Source organism: Trachypithecus francoisi, unplaced genomic scaffold (genome assembly GCF_009764315.1).
Source record: "Trachypithecus francoisi isolate TF-2019V2 unplaced genomic scaffold, Tfra_2.0 Contig01461, whole genome shotgun sequence".
Classification (NCBI taxonomy): domain Eukaryota; kingdom Metazoa; phylum Chordata; class Mammalia; order Primates; family Cercopithecidae; genus Trachypithecus; species Trachypithecus francoisi.
In genome coordinates, this window is record NW_022681433.1 from 3,837,395 (window position 1) to 3,860,289 (window position 22,895).

Genomic DNA, 22,895 nt, shown 5'->3' on the forward strand with positions numbered 1-22,895 from the left:
ATTCCTAGGTATTTTATCATTTTTTGTAGTTATTACAAATGGAATTGCTTTCTTCATTTCTTTTTCAGATAATCTGCTGTTCGTGTATGAAAACACTACTGATTTTTGTATGTCGATAATGTCTTCTGCAACTTTACTAAATTCATTTAATATTTACACAATTCTACAATTTTTTGGTGGAGTCTTTAGGATTTTAAATATATGAAACAACCTACAGAATGGGAAGTACTTGCAAACTATGCATCTGGCAAGAAGCTACTATCTAGAATATATAAGAAACTTAAACATCTCAATAACAACAAAAAAATCTGATTTAAAAATGGACAAAAGACCTAAATAAACATTTCTCAAAAGAAGACATACAATTGGCAATAGTTATATGAAAAAAATCTCAACATCACTAATCACCAGGGAAATGCAAATCAAAACCACAGTATCACCTCTCAATTAGAAAGGCTATTACCAGAAAGACAAAAAACAACAAATGCTGGCAAAAACGTAGAGAAAAAAAGAAATCTTATACACTGTTGGTGGGAATATAAATTAGTAAAGCCATTACGGAAAACAGTGTGGGGTTCCTCAAAAAACTAAAACCTATCATGTGATCCAGCAATACCATCATTGGGTATATATGCAAAGGAATAATATCAGTATGTCGAAGAAACATCTGCACTTCCATGTTTACTGCAGTGCTATTCACAATAGCCAAGATATGAAATCAACCTAAATGCCCATGTACAGAAGAATGGATAAGAAAATGGGTGTGTGTGTGTGTGTGTGTGTGTGTACACATACAATTGAATACTATTCTGCCATAAAACAAAATGAAATCCTGTCAACTGTGAAAACATGGATGAATCTTAGAGGACATCATGTTAAGTGAAGTAAGAAAGACAAACATCACTTGATCTTCCTCATATCATATGTGGAACCTAAAAAAGTTGACTTCATAGAAGTAGAGAGTACAATGATGGTTACCAGAGGTTGGGGAAGATAGTGTGGAGAGGGGGAGAGGAAGAGATTGGTCAACAAGTACAAAGTTACAGTAAGGAGGAGTAAGTTCTACTGTTTTATTACAAACTAGGGTGACCACAGTAAATAACAATGCAGTGGTATTTCAAGATAGTGAAGAGTTTGAATATTGTCAAAGAAATGATAAATGTTTAAAGTGATAGATATGATAATTACCTGGAAACATTACATTGTACCCCATAAATATATATAATCATTATGTCAATTATAAATTAAAAATGAATTTTAAGAAGCTTAAAGAGTTACCTTAACAGGTTTTGTTTTATACTTTTAAAAGTTCCAGTCATTATCATAAAGAATTTAAAGTAATTATAAAATTTCATCAAATTCCTAGAGACTATGCAAATTAACCATGCGAAATAAAATGTTTTTGGGAGCTTTTTTGGATCTATCTTTAGAATCAATTTATTAGGCACAAAGAAAAATTTGTCTCTTTATAGTTTCATTTTGTTGTAACCAAAACAAGTGTTACCCACCTTGATCATATCCCTTAATCATTACAATTCATTCCAAATAATGTGGCTGACTGGATCTAAAAATCAATCATGAGATAAAGACTGAAACATAGGCTCTTAATATAGCTACAAAAGAGATGGTGCAAAAATATTTTTATAATGGGCACAACACTAAAACAAGAGTTTGAAATATCAAGATGGCAACTTTAAAAGTAGTGACAGAATAAATTCTAATATATTTTTTATTATCATATTACTCTAGTTTTACCACATGTATTCTTTTCAGGTAAATTTTCACAACCATTCTGACAGGAAGTTATTGTTAAATGGTCCAGTGATTTGGCTTGGGAATATTCACTCATTCAAATAACATTATTGGAGACTTACAATGTATAAGGCCTATGCCAGAGAACAGTGTGACAAAAGGCACTTATGACATAGACCTTGTCCTTACTTTACATCAACATATATATGGAAATTTTAGAGGGCTTTTAATGTCTAAGTAAAAAGTATATGAGATAAATATTAACATAAAACATATAAATTATAACTTCCAGAGTATTTAAGATTATGTTTATACAATCACTGTATATTGTATAAATAAGTTAAAAAACAATATGTGAAATATATATTACGGAAAAATACATAATAGACAAAACTGAGGTAGATCTATATGTACTAACATAAAATGATCCATAAGGCATTTTACAGATATAAAAAGTTGCAAGACAGTATGTATAGGAATCCCCACTTATTTTTAAGAGCCACAATAGTCCCCCCCTTATCCTCGGGGGATACAGTCCCAGGCCCTCCAGTGGATGCCTGAAACTGCTGATGGTACCAAACCGTACACATACTGTTTTTCAATCTGATAACTGAGACAGCTACTAAGTGACTACTGAGTGGTGGCGTATATAGCATCATACACTAGAAAAAGGGATGATTCAAGTCCCACCAAAGTGGGAGCCAACCACTTGAGATTTCCTCATGCTACTCAAAATGGCACACAATTTAAAGCTTATAAATTGCTTATTCCTGAAATTTTCCATTTATTACTTTCAGACTGCAGTTGACCATGAGTAATGGAAACCACACAAAGCAAAACCATAGACAAGGTTGGGAACACGTACATCAATTTTCAGTATGTCCAGTCATACAGCGCCTAAGTATGTAAAATAAACAGACTACTTAATCTTCATGTTCCTTCAAATCATCCCAGAACATGATTTATGAATTTTGTGGTACTTTTCTTTTTCTTGAAAACTTATCTGTGTCATATCTTAATTCTACCTCTAGGTTCACCTACACCAAATAATTTCAAAATAATTTTTTAAAGGGACATAAGATATAAACCAAAACAAAAAAAAGTAAAGAAATACAAATGGCAAAACAAAATGAGAAACATGTCGATTCATCACTATTCAATGATATGTAAATTAAAATGATTAAATTAAATGAGAAATTAAATTAAAATGATACCAGGGCCTGTCGTGAGGTGGGGGGAGGGATAGCATTAGGAGATATACCTAATGTAAATGACAAGTTAATGGGTGCAGCACACCAACATGGCACATGTATACATATGTAACAAACCTGCACGTTGTGCACATATACCCTAAAACTTGAAGTATAATAAATATAATAAAAAGAATAAAAAATAAAAATAAAAATAAAGTGGTGTGATAATATTCTGCATCTATATTGGCAAAGTTTTTAATGATGATACCTAATGCTCATAAGGATTTAATAAAATAGACACACAATGGAAGTAGAAATTGTTATAACCTTTTTCAAGAAAACTTTAGGCATTATATTTCAGGACACTTCCAAAAATGATCCTCTTGAAATAAAAAATCATAGGAAAATGGACATAAAATATTGTGAAAAAAGTAAAATATTAACAACACACACCTACTCACTCTGGAAGGAAATATACCAAAACATTAATTGTGGTTTTGTCTGAGTGGTAGAGTTATATCTGATTTTAATTTTCCTTAAATTTTATACAATAGATTTATATTAACATTATGTCCAAAAAATTTAAGAAAGAAAAGGCAGTTTTTTACACTTAAGAGATTCCTTTTACCTAATTCATATGATGGAAAGATAAGTGAAATAACCTGTTTGACAGGATCTTAAAGAATCTGGTTATCAATCACAATCCTTAAGAAAAAGTATTTCTACAGTATTTTTCTTGGTACTAAAATAGAAAAAAAGAAGAAACTTTCCACTTTAAGTTTCTATAAAGTATCAAACTGAAAGTTAAACATTTTTGAAAGACTGATTAAAACTCAATAGAGATAAAATTCTGTAATGAGGTTGTTCACTTGTCAGCATTTCCAGTATCACGCCATGATTTTAAAACCTGATAAATTTCTAAATTTTTATCTTAGTATTTTAAAACAAATAGATAAAATAACTTCAATACAAAAATATATTGAAAAATAAAGCACATACAAATGACAAAAAAGATAAAACTGAGCTACATCAAAATTTAAAATGTTTGTGCTATAAGTGGTATCACAAAAGTGAAGACAACTCACAGAAAGGGAGAAAATAATGTATCTGCTAAAAAACCTATATCCAGAATATATAAAGAACTTTTACAACCAATAAATAAAAACACAAATAACCTAAACAAAAAATGGGTAAAGGACGTAAACAGACATTTCTCCAAAGAAAATATGCAAATACCAATAAGCAATAAAAAGATGCTTGACATCATTAGTCATTAGGAAAAAGCAAATCTAAACCACAATGAGCAGTACTTCACACCCAATAGCATGGCTATCATCAAAATGACAGATTAAAAACAAAGATATGCAGAAATTGGAATCGTCATATGCTGCTTTTGGAAACGCAAAACTGTGCAGCTTCTTTAGAAAGAGTGTGGCAGTTCCTTAAACAGTGAAACAAAGAGTTACCATACATGATTCAGCAATTCTACCTCTAAATATATACCTAGGAGGAATAAAACATATGCCCACACAAAAACTTGTAAACAAATATTTACAGCCAGCATTATTTGCAACAGCCAAATAGTGGAAATAACCCAAATGTCTATCAACTAGTGAGCAGGTGAACAAAATGTGGTATAGCTATACAATGGAATACTATTCAGCCATAAAAAAGTTAAAGTAACATGGATGAATCTTAAAAGTATTTATGCTATGTGCAAAAAGCTAGTCAAAAGGGCCACATATTGTGTAATCTTATTTGCATGAAAGATTCAGAATAGGCAAATCTAGAGAGGCAGAAAGTAGATTAATGGTTCACTAAGGCTGGATGGCTACTAATGGTCACGAGTTTTCTTTCTGGGATGGTGAAAATGTTGTAACTCAGATCATAATGATGGTTGCACAACGCTTTGAATATACTAAAAACCAATAAACTATATACTTTAATTTTATGATATGTGAATTATATCTCAACAAAGATGTTTTTACAATAAAAGGTTCTACCTTTTGAATTACAATTACATGATTATAACTGTACAAAATACAGCTTAAAAGGCATCTAATACATTCTTTCAGCTTGATACTTTCCACTCCTTAATAATATTTAGTTAAGTATATGCACAATTGCTATTACTGTTATAAAGTAAGAGTGTCAAATATTAACAGGCAATGTCAGCAATAACTATTTAAAATTTTAAAGTAACCATGTAGATATATTCAGTTGATAAGTTTTCTGTGTAGAAAGGAGTGGGTACAAAGAGCATTAATACACTGCCTTTGCTATCCAGTTAAAATAGTCAAAGACCATAATGTCCTGCAACTGCTTAGAAATTATAGGGCAGAAAATGAGTGCTAGAAGAATAATGTGTTGTGGGATTACAAAGAAGGAACTAATTAATTTTTTTTTCTGGTGACTGAGTAAAGGTTCCTGGCTGAACATGGAAAATAGATAATAAAACTGTAAAGCACAAAGGTAGAATACAATTTCCTATAAGCTGAAGTATTTTTTAAAGAAAGCAAGACTTTCTTTGAAACATATATATGTACTTACATATATACATTCTCAAGGAACATGTACATGCATGTGTGACATACACATGATAGCCTATAATTCTTAAGTTTTGTAAAATATTTGGAAATATATGATGGGCATAAACAACAGGGAACCTTAAAGGACAAATGAGTTTTCAACAAATGAATTTCGGGAAATGGAATTCCAGGTAGAATGAATGAGAATGCAGAAAAAGTCTACCTGGTTGATAAATGCAGTTAAATCAGGAAATAAAAAAGCAATAGCCACTTTAAATGAAGTATGCCCACAAAAAAAAGGAAGGAAATAAACAAAACGTCTTTTGTATTGGTGGGGAAAAAATGTTAGGGAGAAAAAGTTCTTTTTTACTGGTGGGGAAAATTTGATCAGACAAAATTTTCATTAAAAAAATCCATACCATCTCCAAACATAATTTTTAAAATACGTAAACCAAATATTATTTCCAAATTTTTCCTCATACTATTTCCCTCAGAGTATGATCATCATAATCACGAGAAACACGTAAGTCATACTGTGCCTTACCCCCAAATTTTCATTTCCAGTCCAATATGTGTGACTGAAATAAAGTTGTTACAGTTTATCTGAGTCGGGCCCCTGCATGTCACTGGCAATATTTTCTTTTGGATAGTTGCTGCTATGTACAAACGAGATAGGAAGAAAGAAGAAAAGAGATGTGATGCTGTCCTGCTTTCCCCTAACCTTTTATTAGGTAATGCAAGAAAATGTGTCACACATGCTTCTGCAATATATTTTTACATGCAATATAAAACCATTTATATAAGAAAAAGTTTTATATTTTTATGCCACCAATTTCAAAACCTGAGTTAAAGTAGTTTACAATGCAATTAAAATAAAACTGTTAAAAACTAAAATAGTAAGAAATAAAGGGAAAGGCTGAGAAAGTAAATAATACATCTGAGGAAAGCTATTGCAATTAAGCACAAAATAGGTCTAAGCTTCCTAGTTGCCAGAGCAAAAATAGAAATAAGATGCATGACATGGATTTCTTTGTCCAATAAAAGGGAGGAGTAGACAGGGGCAACATTCTTTAATGTATGTCATGCAGTGTGTTCAGCAACTTATGTAAATCATTTAGTTATCTCAAAAACCCCATGACATAGATATTTTTCCGTTCCTTCTTTCAGACATAGAAACTTAGGTTAAGGGAGGTTAAGAAATAACTGTATAAAATCAAAAATCTAATAATCTTTTACCCAAGGTTTCGATTAAAATTTAGGCTTTTGTCTTAAATCCTATATTCTTTCCATTTTAACATACTGAATTTAAAAAAATACACACACATAAACATTCTCCAGAGATTATTTTTCTGAGTCCAGAGAGAAATTTGGCTGGTGGGCCTTTATAAGAGATAATAAAAATATAATAGTGATTTCAGTAGTATTTAAAAAATACAAAGGTATGTTCATGTACATATAGCCTTTCCTGATCATCAGTGAAGCCCATCGTCTGGCTACCAATGAGATATTAAGGGAAATGCTAACCTGCAGTCCTGTGAAGAAAATTCTACATTGAGCTTTATCTATTAGAGCATCTCAGCTGTCCTGATGACTGACTGACTTCTCACTCAGTTGGAAAAATATTCATATCATTTATACATTTGTCTGAATAAGAGTATCATATTATTCAAATAATCCCACAGTATTTCTATTTCTAAAGCTAACTGCTTGTTTAACGAAGTTTCTTGGTAAAAAGATAGTTTAAAATGAAAAACCAACTCCGTGTCAGCCCCCAGAGACCTGTTATCATAATTTCTGCCTTGCAACTTTCCTAAAATATATTCACACAAATGTTCACTTGGCACATCATATCTATAGCTCTTGGGATACTAGAATGCCATGAATTTTCATTTCCCAAAAGCATTATCAGGTCAAAACACTTCCATAGGCTGACTAAAATAATAAACATAAACCTTGCTTAGTTTTGAGAATACATGAACAGAGGCACAATGTTTTAATATTGTCTCCTATATACATTATTTAGAGTCTCATATTACAAGCTCCAATATAAGGTTTATTTTTCAGTTTTCACTTTATGTTTCTTTCCTAACATTATAGTTGCTTCCCATATTCATTTACTCAAAAATTATTTATTGAATCTGTGAAATACCAGGCACTGCAAATACAAAAAGGAGAATAAGAAATTGTCATTGTTCTCAAGGAGCTCACAGTTTAGGAGATAAAGAGACAATCAAATCAACAATTAATTGCAAACAACTGTAATACATATTACACCAAAAATGAAAACAAAAAGATTTAACTGAGAACAAGAAATGTTTAAATAGGCTTTGCATACAGGATTACTGATATGTTATCCTTTTAGTTTTAGTCACAATTTTCAATTAAAGTAACGCTTGTTTTTGTGTTCAGCATTAAGTTAGAGAAAAATTAATGTCAAGGTCTCTAACAGGGCATGTGTTTTTCTAGGACACTTTTCTTTCAAAAGAACTGTTATAAAATGCAATCTAATTTTATGGTGAAGGCACAGGCTTAATTCTGATAAAGAAATTTAACATTGCCTTTCCTTACAGAGCTGACTGCTTTGCAGAGTCAACCATCTCTCACATGGGCTTAGTCTGCAACTTTTCTCATCACTTTAACCACCAACAGGAGAATATTTGTGGTGATGGAACTGTACTATATCGTGACTGTGGTGGTGCATTCAGGAATCTACAAATGATAAAATGTATAAAAATAAATACACCAATAAGTAAAACTGTAAAATCTGAATAACACAGGTAGATAGTACCAAGGTCATTATCCTAGTTGTGGTACCATACTATAGTTCTGTAAAATGTTACCTTTGGCAGAAACAAGGTAAAGGCTACCTTGGATCTCTGTATTATTTCTTACAACTGCATGTGATCTTTAATTATCTCAAAATATAAAGTTTAACATTTAAAAAGTTTAAATGTTTTTTCAAAGTTTACCAGTTAGGAGATGAGAGAATTAAGGTAGGGGAGAGGGACATTCCACAAAAAATTAAAAATATGAATAATATTTTGTCTAAGTCCAGGTCTTTCAAATTATAGTCTCTGGACCACTGCATAAAAATACCTGGGATTTTGTTAAAAGGGCCAAATCCTGAGCTCAAATCAAGATGTACTGAGTCATTAACCAAAAAACACAGTTGTTTAGTTTTTTCAGTGAGATCTCTGAGGATGGAGGCCAAAACTTGCCATTTTATCAAGCTCCTTGGTGGTTCTTATGTTTACTATGATAAGGTGTGGGATACATGAATTGTAATGTAAAACACCAGAAAGAAAAACTGAAATAAAAGATGGCTCCAATGACACCTAACATCACACTAAATATTTCCAGTGATTTAAAAAAAAAAAGCTTTGAAGAACTAATTGTTCAAATTGTAAGGGACAGAAAATTCTTGCTTATCATAAGTCAAAATTTGCCACCTGTAAATTTCTTCTTTAAAACTCAGTTCCAAACTCAGCAGCAATACATAATAAAATTTAGCTCTTTTTTAAACAAGAAAGATCATCAAATATTTGAAGACACCATCATGTCCCTCTTAGTCCTATACTTCTAAATAAACAATTCTGGTTTTTTCAACCCTACGTCATTTTTTGAGACCCTTTACCATCCTATTCACCCTCTTGCCCAGGCCCGTTTTTTTCTTAAAAGCTTGAATCTGTTGATATTTCACTTAACATTCCATACTTTGTGTCATTCACAATTTTCTAAGTAAGTTGTCTATGTATACTCTAAAGTCTTTTTTTTTTTTTTTGAGACGGAGTCTTGCTCTGCCGCCCAGGCTGGAGTGCAGTGGCTGGCTCTCAGCTCACTGCAAGCTCCGCCTCCCGGGTTCACGCCATTCTCCTGTCTCAGCCTCCCGAGTAGCTGGGACTACAGGCGCCCGCCTCGTCGCCCGGCTCGTTTTTTGTATTTTTTTTTTTTAATTTTTTATTATACTTTAAGTTCTAGGGTACATGTGCATAACGTTTATATCATGTATAACTCCCAATGCATCCCTCCCTCCTCCCCCCTCCCCATGATAGGCCCCAGTGTGTGATGTTCCCCTTCCCGAGTCTAAGTGATCTCATTGTTCAGTTCCCACCTATGAGTAAGAACATGCGGTGTTTGGTTTTCTCTTCTTGTGATAGTTTGCTAAGAATGATGGTTTCCAGCTGCATCCATGTCCCTACAAAGGACGCAAACTCATCCTTTTGGATGGCTGCATAGTACTCCATGGTGTATATATGCCACATTTTCTTAATCCAGTCTGTCACAGATGGACATTTGGGTTGATTCCAAGTCTTTGCTATTGTAAATAGTGCCGCAATAAACATACGTGTGCATGTGTCTTTGTAGTAGAGTAATTATAATCCTTGGGTATATACCCAGTAGTGGGATGCTGGGTCATATGTATTTTTAGTAGAGACGGGTTTCACCGTATTAGCCAGGATGGTCTCGATCTCCTGACCTCGTGATCCGCCCGTCTCGGCCTCCCAAAGTGCTGGGATTACAGGCTTGAGCCACCGCGCCTGGCCTGTATACTCTAAAGTCTTTGATTAAATGTTAAACATAAAAGGATTGGATTGAAGGTGCTCTGAAAAGTTTACAGACTTTTCAGAAAAAAAGCTGACTTACAGGTCAACATCAAGTAATTAACCACCAATGTGGGGGTACGACCATTTATCCGGCTATAAAATACAGAATGACATAAACAAGATAAAAGAGAATTTAAGGCCAGACTTCCTAAAATTAGTTTCTATCCAGGCAATTTGCAATTCAATAAATCTGAGGACAACATCAACTTGCTCTCATTTTGGCTTGTAGAAATCACAAAATGGGTAAAGGTGGATTTTAGTGAAAGGGAAGGTAGTTAGTAAACAAAAAGGGAATTAAATGCATGAAATTATGATTAAACTTTTATAAAGTTTTGATACTTAGTTTTTTTTTTAAGATTTTTCTCTGGCATAAGGAATAAAATCAAGAGACTATTTTATTTGGTATTCTTCCTTTCAACTAGTCTTAAAATTGGGCAATATTTTTATATTTTCCTGCTGTCAAACCCTTTTTTCAAACAAAATCTTACATGGAATCCTAATACGTTAAATAAATAAAAGTGAAATTGCTCTAACTAAAATTAGGGTGAGAGAATCTGACCTCCAAAACGCCATTATCCTTCTACATCTTGCAAAGAAACCCTAAGGTTCAATGAACTATGGTTTGAAAGCCACCGTTCTAAGATAAGGTACATGTTCCAATATCCAATAACGTACTTCCTATACGGGTAAAGAAAATGTTTGCTTTGTTTTGTGCTATTAAAAATAGTATTTTTTAGATGATATTGGTACATATATTTTATTTTGCTAATTTTGTCACATTTTCTCCATGTTTTTATAAGACAGAAAAGTAAGTTACAATGGTTACCATTTTAACTGCAATGGATCATTCCAGTTGATCTCTGAGTCCTCTGTAGCCCATGATATCCTTTTATACAAGTAACTTTACACCTCTGCACTCTTTATAATTTCCCATTCATCAATCTTAGCCTGAAGAGAATTGTATTAAGGAGGATCAAGGGCTCAATATAAAAGAATGTCAAGATCAATGGATGTAAAACTAAGGAGTTGGGGATCATGTATTTGCCATTGTTGGTCTAGGGCAGTGTTTTTCAAACTCTTGACTATGACCCATAATATCAAACCATTTAAAACCATTACCAAAACTGAAAGAAAGGCTTCACAAAAAAATATTCACCCAAACTATTTTTACTTATTTATTTTTTAGAGACAGGGTCTCCGTCTGTCACCCAGGCTGGAGTGCAGTGGCATTATCATAGCTCACTGCAACCTTGAACTCCTAGGCTCAAATGATCTTCCCACCTCAACCTCCAGAATAGCTGGGACTTCAGATGTGCACCACCACGCCCAGCTACCCAAACTATTTTCTATTTTATTTTATTCTATTTTTATTTTTTAAGGCGAGCTATGATTGACTTAAATAGTAGTAATAACTGATAAATTATAATTTACAACCCACTGATCTTGACCTGAACTACAAAAAACACTAGTTGTATCAGGAGTCACAGACTTTTTCTGTAAAAATCTTGATATACATATTTTAGGCTTTGTAGGCCACATATGGTCTCTGTTGTAACCACACAACTCTGCTGCAGTAGGGTGAAAGCAGCCATAGACAGTACGTAAACACAACCATAGCTGTGTTCCAATAAAGGTGCATTTACAAAAGCACGTAGTGAGCTGGATTTGGCATGTGGCCATAGTTTGATGACCTATGGTCTATACTACAGTATACTGACCTACTGCAAAATGAGCATTTAAAGTGGTAGTATATCCATATTACTGATGAAATACCTAGAATACTAAAGGTTTAAGTGATGTACCCAACTACTGAGCAGGAGACAAGTATACTGCATCATAATATAATGCTTCTCTCCCTCTATACTACTCTACACATGAGAGATGCATTGTTAATGAGTTTTAGCATAATTGCTATGAGTTTTAGCAATACTGAACACAACACATTATACAAATCCATACTATACTCACCTTTACTCACTCACTCATTCATTCAATCAACCAACAGTATACCTATTGTATAAACCACAAGGAGAATTTATACAATTAACTCTTAATTATACCAGAGAGGATATATCATAGCTTAAAAATAAAAGACAATGATTGTGAAAAAAAAGTAGTAAAACTATTAAAAATCTGAAAAAATTTACATTTTAAAAAGCAATCATTTCTGAACTCCGCAGCAAACAATAACAATATATCATCACCTCTCTTCCAAAGAAGGAATAATCTCTCAACCTCAATATCAAGTTTAATGCTCCTAAACTACTGTCTTTATGCTTAAGTTACTATTGGATAATATAATAGCTTAGGACCTTATGAACCATGTTATTATTCTGCTTTAGTTTTGATTTGGAGTTATCTATAATTTTCTTTGACTCCAATCTCCAAATTACTGAAAACGTGGCTGTATGAAGAAAAACTTACCTTTCAGATTGAAGCTTAGTGGTTTTTACTATTAAATCTTGAGTCTGTTCCTTTGCTGCCTAAAATTATAAACATATCTAATATAAGTACATTCCAATTTTATTATATTTCAGAAAACAAATACTACCACTTACTGAGATTTAGACTTAAAACAAATGAGATCACTCTATGGAACTCAAAAGAAAAGCACAACAAAATGAAATACGTAGATGTTTCAAGGCTCATCCACTGGAGGAACACACTCAGAGTTCTTAACATAAGGCTTACAAGAAAGAAAAAGGTATCCAGATGCTGACTAAGGAACTTAGTTCATGATGCTTTTTAGTGCAACAGAAGCACTGGAAGAATAAGTTCAGAATGAAGAACATGACTTCAGGTATGGACATGTTGAACTGAGATACCATGCAACCTCTACATGGGGTTGTTAACTAAGTCACTGAAAAGGAAGTGTGGAGCTCAACAGAAAAGTGTAAGATGGAGGTAAAAATTTGAAAGTTGTAATATACAAACTATCTGCCATATAAGTCTTTGGTGAGGATCAGAGCTATCCCCATCTAAAGGACACAAGGCTATTCCTAACCAACTTTCATTCTAAGCAATTCTCTCTTCCCTAAGCCAGAGTTGAAAGGATCAAGAGTAAAAAGTCAATTAAGAAAGCATTTTATCCAAAGATTAGAACACATTCACGAAGTGGCTTTAAACAAAAGACAATAAGATTCTCTCTCAAAGATCTGAACTGGGGAATATGACAAAACTAAGGCAATAAACAACAAGAAGAAAAGCAAGTAGTCATGAGGCATGTACAGAAATAGAGTCCGTGCCTTGAAGAAAAATTAAATGAGCCAGAAAGATGTATAAATTACGTCATTAGTAAAGTAGAGAAAAACACATAAAATAGAAGGTGAGTCAGTCTGTTAAAGAGAAAATACCAGAGCAAACACCTGAAGACACTGGGTCATTTTCATGTTAGAACACCACAATAAAGAGTCAAGCTTCTGTTGCTAACGTTTCTTTCTTTTTCTTTTTTTTTTGGGGGGACAGAGTCTCGCTCTGTCGCCCAGGCTGGATGGAGTGCAGTGGCGCGATTTCAGCTCACTGCAAGCTCTGCCTCCCGGGTTCACGCTATTCTCCTGCCTCAGCCTCCTGAGTAGCCGGGACTACAGGCGCCCGCCACCACTCCTGGCTAATTTTTTGTATTTTCAGTAGAGAAGGGGTTTCACCGTGTTAACCAGGATGGTCTCAATCTCCTGACCTTGTGATCCGCCTGCCTTGGCCTCCCAAAGTGCTAGGATTACAGGCGTGAGTCACTGCGCCTGGCCTGTTGCTAAGATTTCTTTCTAGAGCTGCCTTAGATCTAGACACCTCCAGTTCTGGGTTTTTAGAGGCCTAATCCTCTACAAACTCAGTTTTCAAACTGTGAGGGAAATTCTCTTATTGCTTTCTAGGTATCCTGTCAATAACAGAGCCTGACTGCCACCTCAAATGAAGCTATTTTGAGTGTATGTTCCCAGGACACAGATTTTTTAAGAAAATAGATTTGAACCTAGGTAATTCTGCATATCACTTATCTTTATTATTATTATTTGTTTTTAAAGACACAGGGTCTCACTCTGTCACCCAGCCTGGAGTACGGTGGTGCAATCTTGAGTCACTGCAGTCTTGACCTCTGGGCCCAAGCAATCCTCCCACCTAAGCCTCTAGAATAGCTATGACTATAGGCATGTGCCACCATGCCTGGCTAACTTATTAAAAGTTTTTGGTAGAGATGGGGTCTTGCTATGTTGCCCAGACTGGTCACAAAGGATCCTTCTGCCTCAGCCTCCCAAAATGCTGAGATTATGGGTGTGAGCCACCATGCCCGGCCATTTCACTGACTTTTAAGGAATGGAGTTCAACATGATAGCTCCCAAGGTACTCTTTTAGAATTATTAGACTGTCAATAACTTCTTCAAATGTTTATACTTCTTAAAGTTTCATTTCCACCCTTGTACAGCCTGGCCTTATGCAATTTTTAAAATATAGTATCCCCCCTCAAGTCAAAGATATATTTCCTTTTTAATATTTCTGAAAAAAAGAATGCTTCACAAAATCAGTATCAAAAAACATTTACTAGCTTTTTACTCCAGTCATTATTGAGGGTGCACTTTACAATTAACACCATTTATTAATCAATGAAATATGATACTTTAGCACAATGTTATATAAGAATTTGCAAATGTTTTTTGCATATTTCCTGATTTTTTTCATTTATAAACTATGGTAAGAATTCCAAAGTAATATTTAATAATATTAATGAAGATTATTAATCTCACTTTCCATTTATCTTAAATGTTAAAGATGATTATTGTTGAATTAATAATAAACATATGCATCTAAATGTAATTTATCCAAGGAAAACCACAAAGGAATAAACAATAACATATATAAAACTACTGATTACATTTTAAAATGTTTTCTAATAATTTCTAAAAGGTACCATAGTCAAAGCATTTCAGAAAACATTAAATATTAAATGAATCATTATAACAACATTCTACAAGAAAAACAGGGAGGATACTCTAAGAAATACTTTTCTTTATGAATGAATAACTTAAGAACATTAGAGTTGATATTATGAACACATACTATTAGAATTCCAAAAGTGTTATATCCAAATAAATTACCTTTAAGCATAAATTGAAGGAATAAACAAAACCTTCAAAATCATGGACCTCCTACTACTAGAAATGATATGTAGATCAAAAATGAATGTAAACAATAGGCAGTATAAAATATTTTTAAATATTCAATCAAAAAGCTATGAGGGAATCTTTTATAAGTGATAAAAATGTTCTGTATCTTGATTATGGTTGTTGTTTCACAGGTGTATAAAACTGTCAAGACTATCAGTATGAACACTTGGAATGGGTGCAAGTTTATTACCATTCATAAATTATTCCTCAATAAAGTTGACCTGAATAAAGAAAGAAAATAGGCCCATGTCACTATAGAAGAAAAAATAGGATGTAAGGTGGGTGCAAAGAAAATACAAAGGACTGGCTGGGCATGGTGGCTCACGTCTGTAATCCCAGCACTTTGGGAGGCCGAGGCAGGCAGATCACTTGAGGTCAGGAGTTTGAGACCAGCCTGGACAACATGGCGAAATCCTGCCTCTATTAAAAATACAAAAATTAGCCAGGCGTGGTGTCAGGTGCCTGTAATCCCAGCTACTTGGGAGGCTGACACAGAATTGCTTGAACCTAGAAGGTGGAGGTTGCTGTGAGCCAAGATCGCACCACTGAGGATAGAGTGAGACTCTGTCTCAAAAAAAAAAATACAAAGGACAAAACAGAAGGAGACACTTCGGTTGTAATTTAAAATATTTATAAACTATTTGAAAAATAGCATGAAGAATAAAAATACTATGATCTTTTTATATTTAAAACTCTCTATGATGAAAAGTATAAAAATATAATTAAGGGTACAAATTAAAAAATAAGAGATACTACCACTAAAAATTGGAAACTGAGTAGTCTAATATTACAAAGCATAATATTATTTAAAAAACACACAGGTACAATATAGAAAACATTATAAAGTGTAATTTGAGGACAGGCATTACATTATGGAGACTAAAAGATGAGAAAAGGAAATAAAAAAGTTAAAGAAAAAGAAGGGTCAAACAAAATCAACCACTGAGGAATAAAGTAAATATATGCCAAAAATGTGAAATGGCCATTAATAATTAGTATATACTATATAATTATTTAAATATTGTCAAATTAACAAATACCTAAATATTGGACTAAGAGACAATAAACATGCCAATAATATCTGATAGGTTAGCAAGAATATCAAAATTTAGACAAGATCAGAAAAGATAAAATTTTAGAGAAACAAGAAATTAACTAGTCCTGCAAATTGATGATGCAAGTAGCCTGTGATTAATCTATAGAATATGCATTAATGATTCTTCCTAGAATCACTGTTGATGTCAATGGTTCCAGGAGACACTTAGAGATAGAAGCTTGCTCTTAAAATGTGAGGGTAGTAGACATAATCATGATTGGCCCTTAGGAGGAAACTGTTCTATGTACTACTCCAAAATTAGATGACTGAGGGTAATTAAGTCAAAATGCTGATTCTGCTGCCAAATTGTAAGTTTAGGATTGCTTTCATTAAAAGACCTAAAATTATACATATTTTCCCAGAATTGTTTTAAGGCTATGCATAAATCAGAATTAAGCTGGGTCTTTATCAGGCACAGCTTTAGTGTGAAATTAATCCTAAGGCTTCTTACTAAAAGAAAATCATTCCTCCTAGATTTCTAGAATATTATGGAATTGAAAGGTTTATCACAATTCTACATAGTTAGCTCTGTACTGGCTAGACCAAAATATAAATGCTCTAAAGTCAATTGAACAATATTAATAAATCATTATCCAAAGAAACACAAAGATATCTAAAAGTTTTAAAAATAAGGATTATATTTATACCCAAATTTCCTACAGGGCATTATGGATTAGATATCTATACATTTTGTAGACCTAATAATTTTTGAAAGTTTACTTTATAGCAGGAACTATGCCAAAATCTAGCCATTATACAATACCTGTAGGCGACTTGTCATATCTTGACAACAGTTGCTCATTGCTTGAACATCTTCACTTATGCTTTCAAGTTCCTGAAAAGGAGAAAAGTAACATCACACATCATACATACAGTAAGAAGAAGGTTCTCTTCTCTTAGCTAAATCCTTATTTTAGTTACATAAATTTTTTTTTTGGTTAAGGTATGACAAGAGATCCCATATTTAAAACTGGAAATGATTAAAAAGAATAACATCTAGTGCTAGAAAAATTGTAAAGAAAATAGTCCATTCCTTTTAGAGAATATGACCACAGGAAAATGGCAAATGCTTTATAAAACTGAATATCCCTTTATTCCTAGTGTTATTCAATTGCAGTTATTCTTATTGATGTTCAAATAGTCCTATGTTTGGCCAGTTGAAGAATCCTCTTCATATTAGCTCCAAAGTCCTTTTGACATTTATCCAATAGTCTCAGATAGCATCTTTGCTTTCTGATACTGATAAGATTGTTCCTTTTAGTAGGAAATGATGTTTAAAAGAGCCAGGCATGGTGGCACGCACCTGTAGTCCCAGTTACTTGGGAGACTAAGGTGGGAGAATTGAGTGAGCCCAGGAGTTCGATGCTATAGTGTACTATGATCATATCTGGGAACAGCCACTGCACTCCAGCCTGGGCAACATAGCAAGATTCCATCTCTAATGTAATTTTAAAAAATCCTTTCCAAATTATTAGTCTTCAGTCAATAAAAACCTACCAAGGTGTTAAAACAATCTATTTTTATTGAACACTCATTGAAACCATGTGCAACACTTCCATAACTCACAGAGAAATATATTAGTATTATAATGTATTAATACAGTTAATAAAATATTACATAATAAGATATAATAACATAAACAAAATTTATTTTCACTCTATGGCTAGTGGACTACACTCTCAAGTATGATGAATCATTATTAATACATTGAAGTTACTGATATTAATCTGAAATTTTCATATTTTAGCATATAGTAAAAGTAACTCAATTCTAATTAATCTCCGATAGAGAAGTTGTTATCCAAGAGAGGTTTATTTTGATGAGGGAATATTTCTATTGGAAAACCATTCAGGGAAATGTTAATATTTTTTTTAAAAAAGCTAAAATTCCTAAGATAATCTTCTAGAACAATGTTACAACTTTCTAAGAATTAGTATTTGTGGAAGTCACAGATTCATAAATCACATTAATACAAATAAAGACCCAAATGCAGCAAGAGAAATTAGCTAAGTTTTCTATTTGGGCATAGTATACGAATAGCAAATATATCAATCTAATTCAAAAAAATACTTAGCACAGAGCCAGACATAACAATAAATTCTCAATATATGCTAAATGAAAAGAGTTTACATACCTCCTTCACTTCCTTGAAAATGCTTACAAATTCTTCATTGATGGCTAAACTTTTACGTTCAATATCTCCACGTAAATTTCTTCTAGTTCTCAGACTATTTTCAACAAAAAAGGTTGAAAGTGCCTTGAGAGCTTCTAACATCTCCTATACAATTGGTAACAGAAGACAGTTACTGGAACTAATTTTTAGATGTTTTCCTAATCTCAAGACAAAATGTAATGAAATCATTTTCAAATGATTTGTTTTCATTAAACAATCCAAAAAAATATTGAAGGACCTTCAAATTACTGAAGCATGCTTATTTCCAGAACATAATAAGGATCTACTTACTTGTGTATAGTGTTATATATACAAGATTATTCATTGCAGAATTGTTTGGAATTGCAAAGACTAGAAATAATCTAAATGTCCATCTAAAAGGGATTGGTTAAATAAATTATGATATACCAATTTACAAAAAAAAATCTTTATGCACTTACATAGTATAAGCTTTGAGATATGGCAAGCGAAACATCAAGACATAGAAACAGTTATAATACCAACAGTTAAAAACTTAAAAGGAATATATACATGCATATTTACTTGCGTATACCTAGTTTACACATATATAATGTACACATATATAACGTACACATTAACTATCTCTGGAACGATCTATTTAAGAATAAGTACTGGACGCCTCCAGGCTAGAAACTGAATAACTGGAAGCAAAACTTGGAAGAACTTAAAGGGGAAGGCCTCTCTGAGGTGACTTTGAACTGAGGCCTCAGTGGTAGGCAACAGCCAGTCATGGGGACAAAGCCTTCCACAGACAGAGCACATAGTGAGTACAAAGATCCTAAAGTGGTAGAAGGAAGGCCACTATGACTGAAGCTATGAGAAATTATTACGATTTTAGGCTGGGGAGTAATATAATATGATTTATATTTATAAAAGTTTATTCAACTTTGTAAGGGAAATGAATGGTAGAAGGGTACAAGAAAGGAAGTAGATAAGAGAAAAAACTAAAATAATCCAAGTATGGTTTGATAGTGGCTTAGAACAAGATGGCAGTAGTACAAATGAAAAAGAGATATTCCAAAACATGGCACCGTGGCTTACATCTGTAATCCCAGCAGTTTGGGAGGTCAAGTTGGGAGGACAGTTTGATGCCAGGAGTTCAAGACCAGCCTGGGTAACATAGTGAGGCCCTATCTCTACAAAAGATCAAAAAATTAGCCAGGTATGGTGGCATGTGCCTGTAGACCTAGCTACCTGGGAAGCTGTGGCAGAAGGATTGCTTGAGCCCGCAAAGATCGAGGCTGCAGTAAAGCCGTGTTCTCTCCACTGGACTCTAGCCTGGGTGACAGAGTGAGACGTGGTCTCAAAAAAAAAAAAAAAAAAAAAAGATATTCCAAAAATTTTTTTCAAAGTAGGATACGTTTGTGGATTTGACAGGAGACGTAAAAAAAAAAAGTGACAAGAATCCAAAATTACTCATATGCTTCTCGCTTGACAGGGTAAATGGTGATGTTCTTTAGTCAGAGTGGAACCAGTTTAGGGAAAAATCAAGAGTTTCGCCCATGTTAAGTTCTATGATGTCAATCAGTATCCAATTGGAAGTATAGTATAGACAACTGATTGTACAAATCTGGAGCTCAGTCTACGTCAGAAACACAGTCATAAATTTGAGAGTAATCATACTTTTTACTACTTAAAATTATGAAAGTACAAGATTTTTCTCACAGAGAGAACATGAAAGGAGGAGAGAGCAGAGAACCAAGCCCAGGACATCCCATAGTATCCTAAATTTTGCAGATATACATGTCTACACCTCTACTACTGTATATTCTAGTAGGCTTACCCTTTCATGTTTCTGTTACGTTACTTTGAAATATTGGCTGGACTGACAAAAATAGTAAAGCTATTTATATAAATCCAACTTAATATTTAAGGGGAAGCAAAAATATGTTTACAACTATAAATACTTACCATACCAAAAAAAAAAGAAAAGAAAAAAAAACCCATAAATGAAGCAGTTTCTTTTGACTATAGCCTTGCAATGTCCTTAGGTCTGGTTCAAAGAAGTAGTCAGTAATATTGAATGAACGAAATCACAGACTCAAATGTAAATTACAGTTCCACCAGTTACTAGTTGTATGACAACCTAGCTGCACTCTCTCCATGCTTTATTTTCCTCATGGTAAAAAGAAGGTCATGTGGCCAGGCTCACACCTTGCAACCCCAGCACTTTGGGAGGCCGAGGCGGGCAGATCACCTGAGGTCTGGAGTTTGAAACCCGCCTGACCAACAATGAGAAACCCCATCTCTACTAAAAATACAAAATTAGCCGGACGTGGTGGCGCATGCCTGTAATCCCAGCTACTCAGGAGGCTGAGGCAGGAGAATCACTTGAACCTGAGAGACGGAGGTTGGGGTGAGCCGAGATTGAACCATTGCACTCCAGCCTGGGCAACAAGCACGAAACTCCGTCTCAAAAAAAAAAAAAAAAAAAAGAAGGCCATGTTATCTACATCAGAATAAGCAGCAGTCTTAAATGATATAATAAATATCAATATGAGACACATTAAACACTTCATACATTTTACGATAAAATTAATATTTGTTAAGAAACAGTAGGTACCAGGCTCTTTGCAAAGGACTTTACCTGGAGTCTCTCACTGAGTCCTCAAATAACCACCATGAGAAAGTTACTAGCAGTATTCCTAATTCCTAAACAGAAGCTGAGATTAGTGAAGGGACTTACTCAAATCATAATGCACAAACTTAGTGGTTCTATCTAAAAAGTGGTAGCCCCCAGAGACCTACTTTCTTAATCATTACATTGCAATGTTATTTTGTTACATAGCGGAGTCAAATTGTTATTGACAGCTATTTTTCAGTTATCTACATATTCACCTGTAAAACTCTCTAACTTTGACATATGTTCTTCTTTATGTTACACTGTCATGATCAATTTACCTAGCGACTCACGGAAACAGAAGAGACAGCTGGGTATGTGAGCAACTGTAAAGTCCAACTTAAGTTTCAGGAGGTACTTGGGAGAGCATGCGGTCTATCTTCTAAAGAAATACAGCCTGAGCCCACAGATCATAGCGCTTGGCTAACAACAAAAAAAACTAGCAGATATAAGTTCATTTCAGCCATGGGCAAAGGTAGTTCTTTCGCGCTGCAAATTATTGTAGCTGTTGTCACTTGTCGGCGAAAACGCTCCCTTATCCCTACCACTGTTCTCTTGGTCTCCTGACCCCCATTCGCACTGCCTGATCTTGGAATCTGCTCTTCTGCATGTATTTCCTATCCCGTCCTGTGCTCTCCTCCTGTCTCCCAGCTGACACCGCCAAACACCTCCGGGGGTGTATGGAGGGCACCTTTCGAGGCGCCACAGTTCACTAATCCCATCCAGAGAGTCTTGAAGGCACCTTTTCAGGTGGAGAGAACACAGAGGAAACCCCTTCGCTCTTCCGGAGGTTACCGGGCTCCCCTTTCTCAACCCCCCGCCCCCGGCGCCCGCAGAGCAGCGGAGCCCGCAGGTCTGGGGTCACTCGCGGTCGCTCTGCGGCCGGGACGAGACCGCGGTGGGTCCCTGACAGACGCCGCCCCTGGCCCGGCTCAGCCCCGCGGGAACCTGTGATTCCGGCCCCGCCAGCCCGGGTTACCTTGTCGTTGTCCAGCCGCGTCTCCAGGATCTTATGCAGCTTGCGCGACAGCGGGTTGTTGGTCGTCGACGAGGTCCCGCCTGCCCCATTGTTGAGGCCGTTGGCAGCCCCGGTCGCAGACACTGCGACCACTTCCCCGCTGCCCTCGGCCATAGCGCTGCGCGTCCCGCCCCTTGCTGCCACCTCAACCAGGCAGGGACAGCAGCGGCAGCGCGAGTATTGCGCATGTGCAGATCGGCCGCGCATGCGCATCGGCCCCGGAAGACTCCACCGGGTAACCCTGCCTGGGCTCCCAGAAGGTTGAGGAGTGGAGAAGAAGTAGGGGGCGGGACAAGATCCTCAGGTGGGAGGAGAAAATTTCTAGGATTAGAGAGGACTTTGAAACTGTGAGTCTGCGACGTTCTGAGAATTAGATGACAGCCAAATGTAATTTGTAAAATACACCAAAACTTGTGCCTGGCATATACATTCAGTATAAGTTAACTGAAAGTTTAAATTAAATTTGCCTTATCTGAATTCATTTTTTTGAAAATGATGTGTTGAAGGCATAGTATGTGCCAAGAACTCTGGTAGGCACTGGAGAATCTACATTGTATGTCTAAAACAGACAAAGCAGTTAATAGATGTTATTAGGCTGTGATGAGTGCTCACGACATGAAGAAGTACAGTGAAAGAAAATGGAGGAAAAGGCCCGCTTCACTCGGGGAGGTTTGGAGAGGAGTTGACACTTAAACTGAGATTTGAAGGAGAGTCAGAATGTGAGGAGAAATCAT

General features: G+C 34.8%; 1 protein-coding gene across 1 annotated transcript in view; it reads right to left on the bottom strand.

Moving 5' to 3' along the window:
* COG6 (component of oligomeric golgi complex 6) overlaps positions 1-22,375 on the bottom strand; it is a 97,824-nt gene extending 75,449 nt beyond the window's left edge. Inside the window, exons 1-4 of the mRNA XM_033234544.1 lie at positions 22,123-22,375; positions 18,464-18,607; positions 17,093-17,164; positions 12,502-12,560 (exon numbers count right to left, since the gene is read on the bottom strand). Of these exons, the coding sequence (XP_033090435.1) occupies positions 12,502-12,560; positions 17,093-17,164; positions 18,464-18,607; positions 22,123-22,374 (527 nt within the window). The 5' untranslated portion in view covers position 22,375. The remainder of the gene's footprint in view (positions 1-12,501; positions 12,561-17,092; positions 17,165-18,463; positions 18,608-22,122) is intronic.
* Positions 22,376-22,895: the final 520 nt, after the last annotated feature.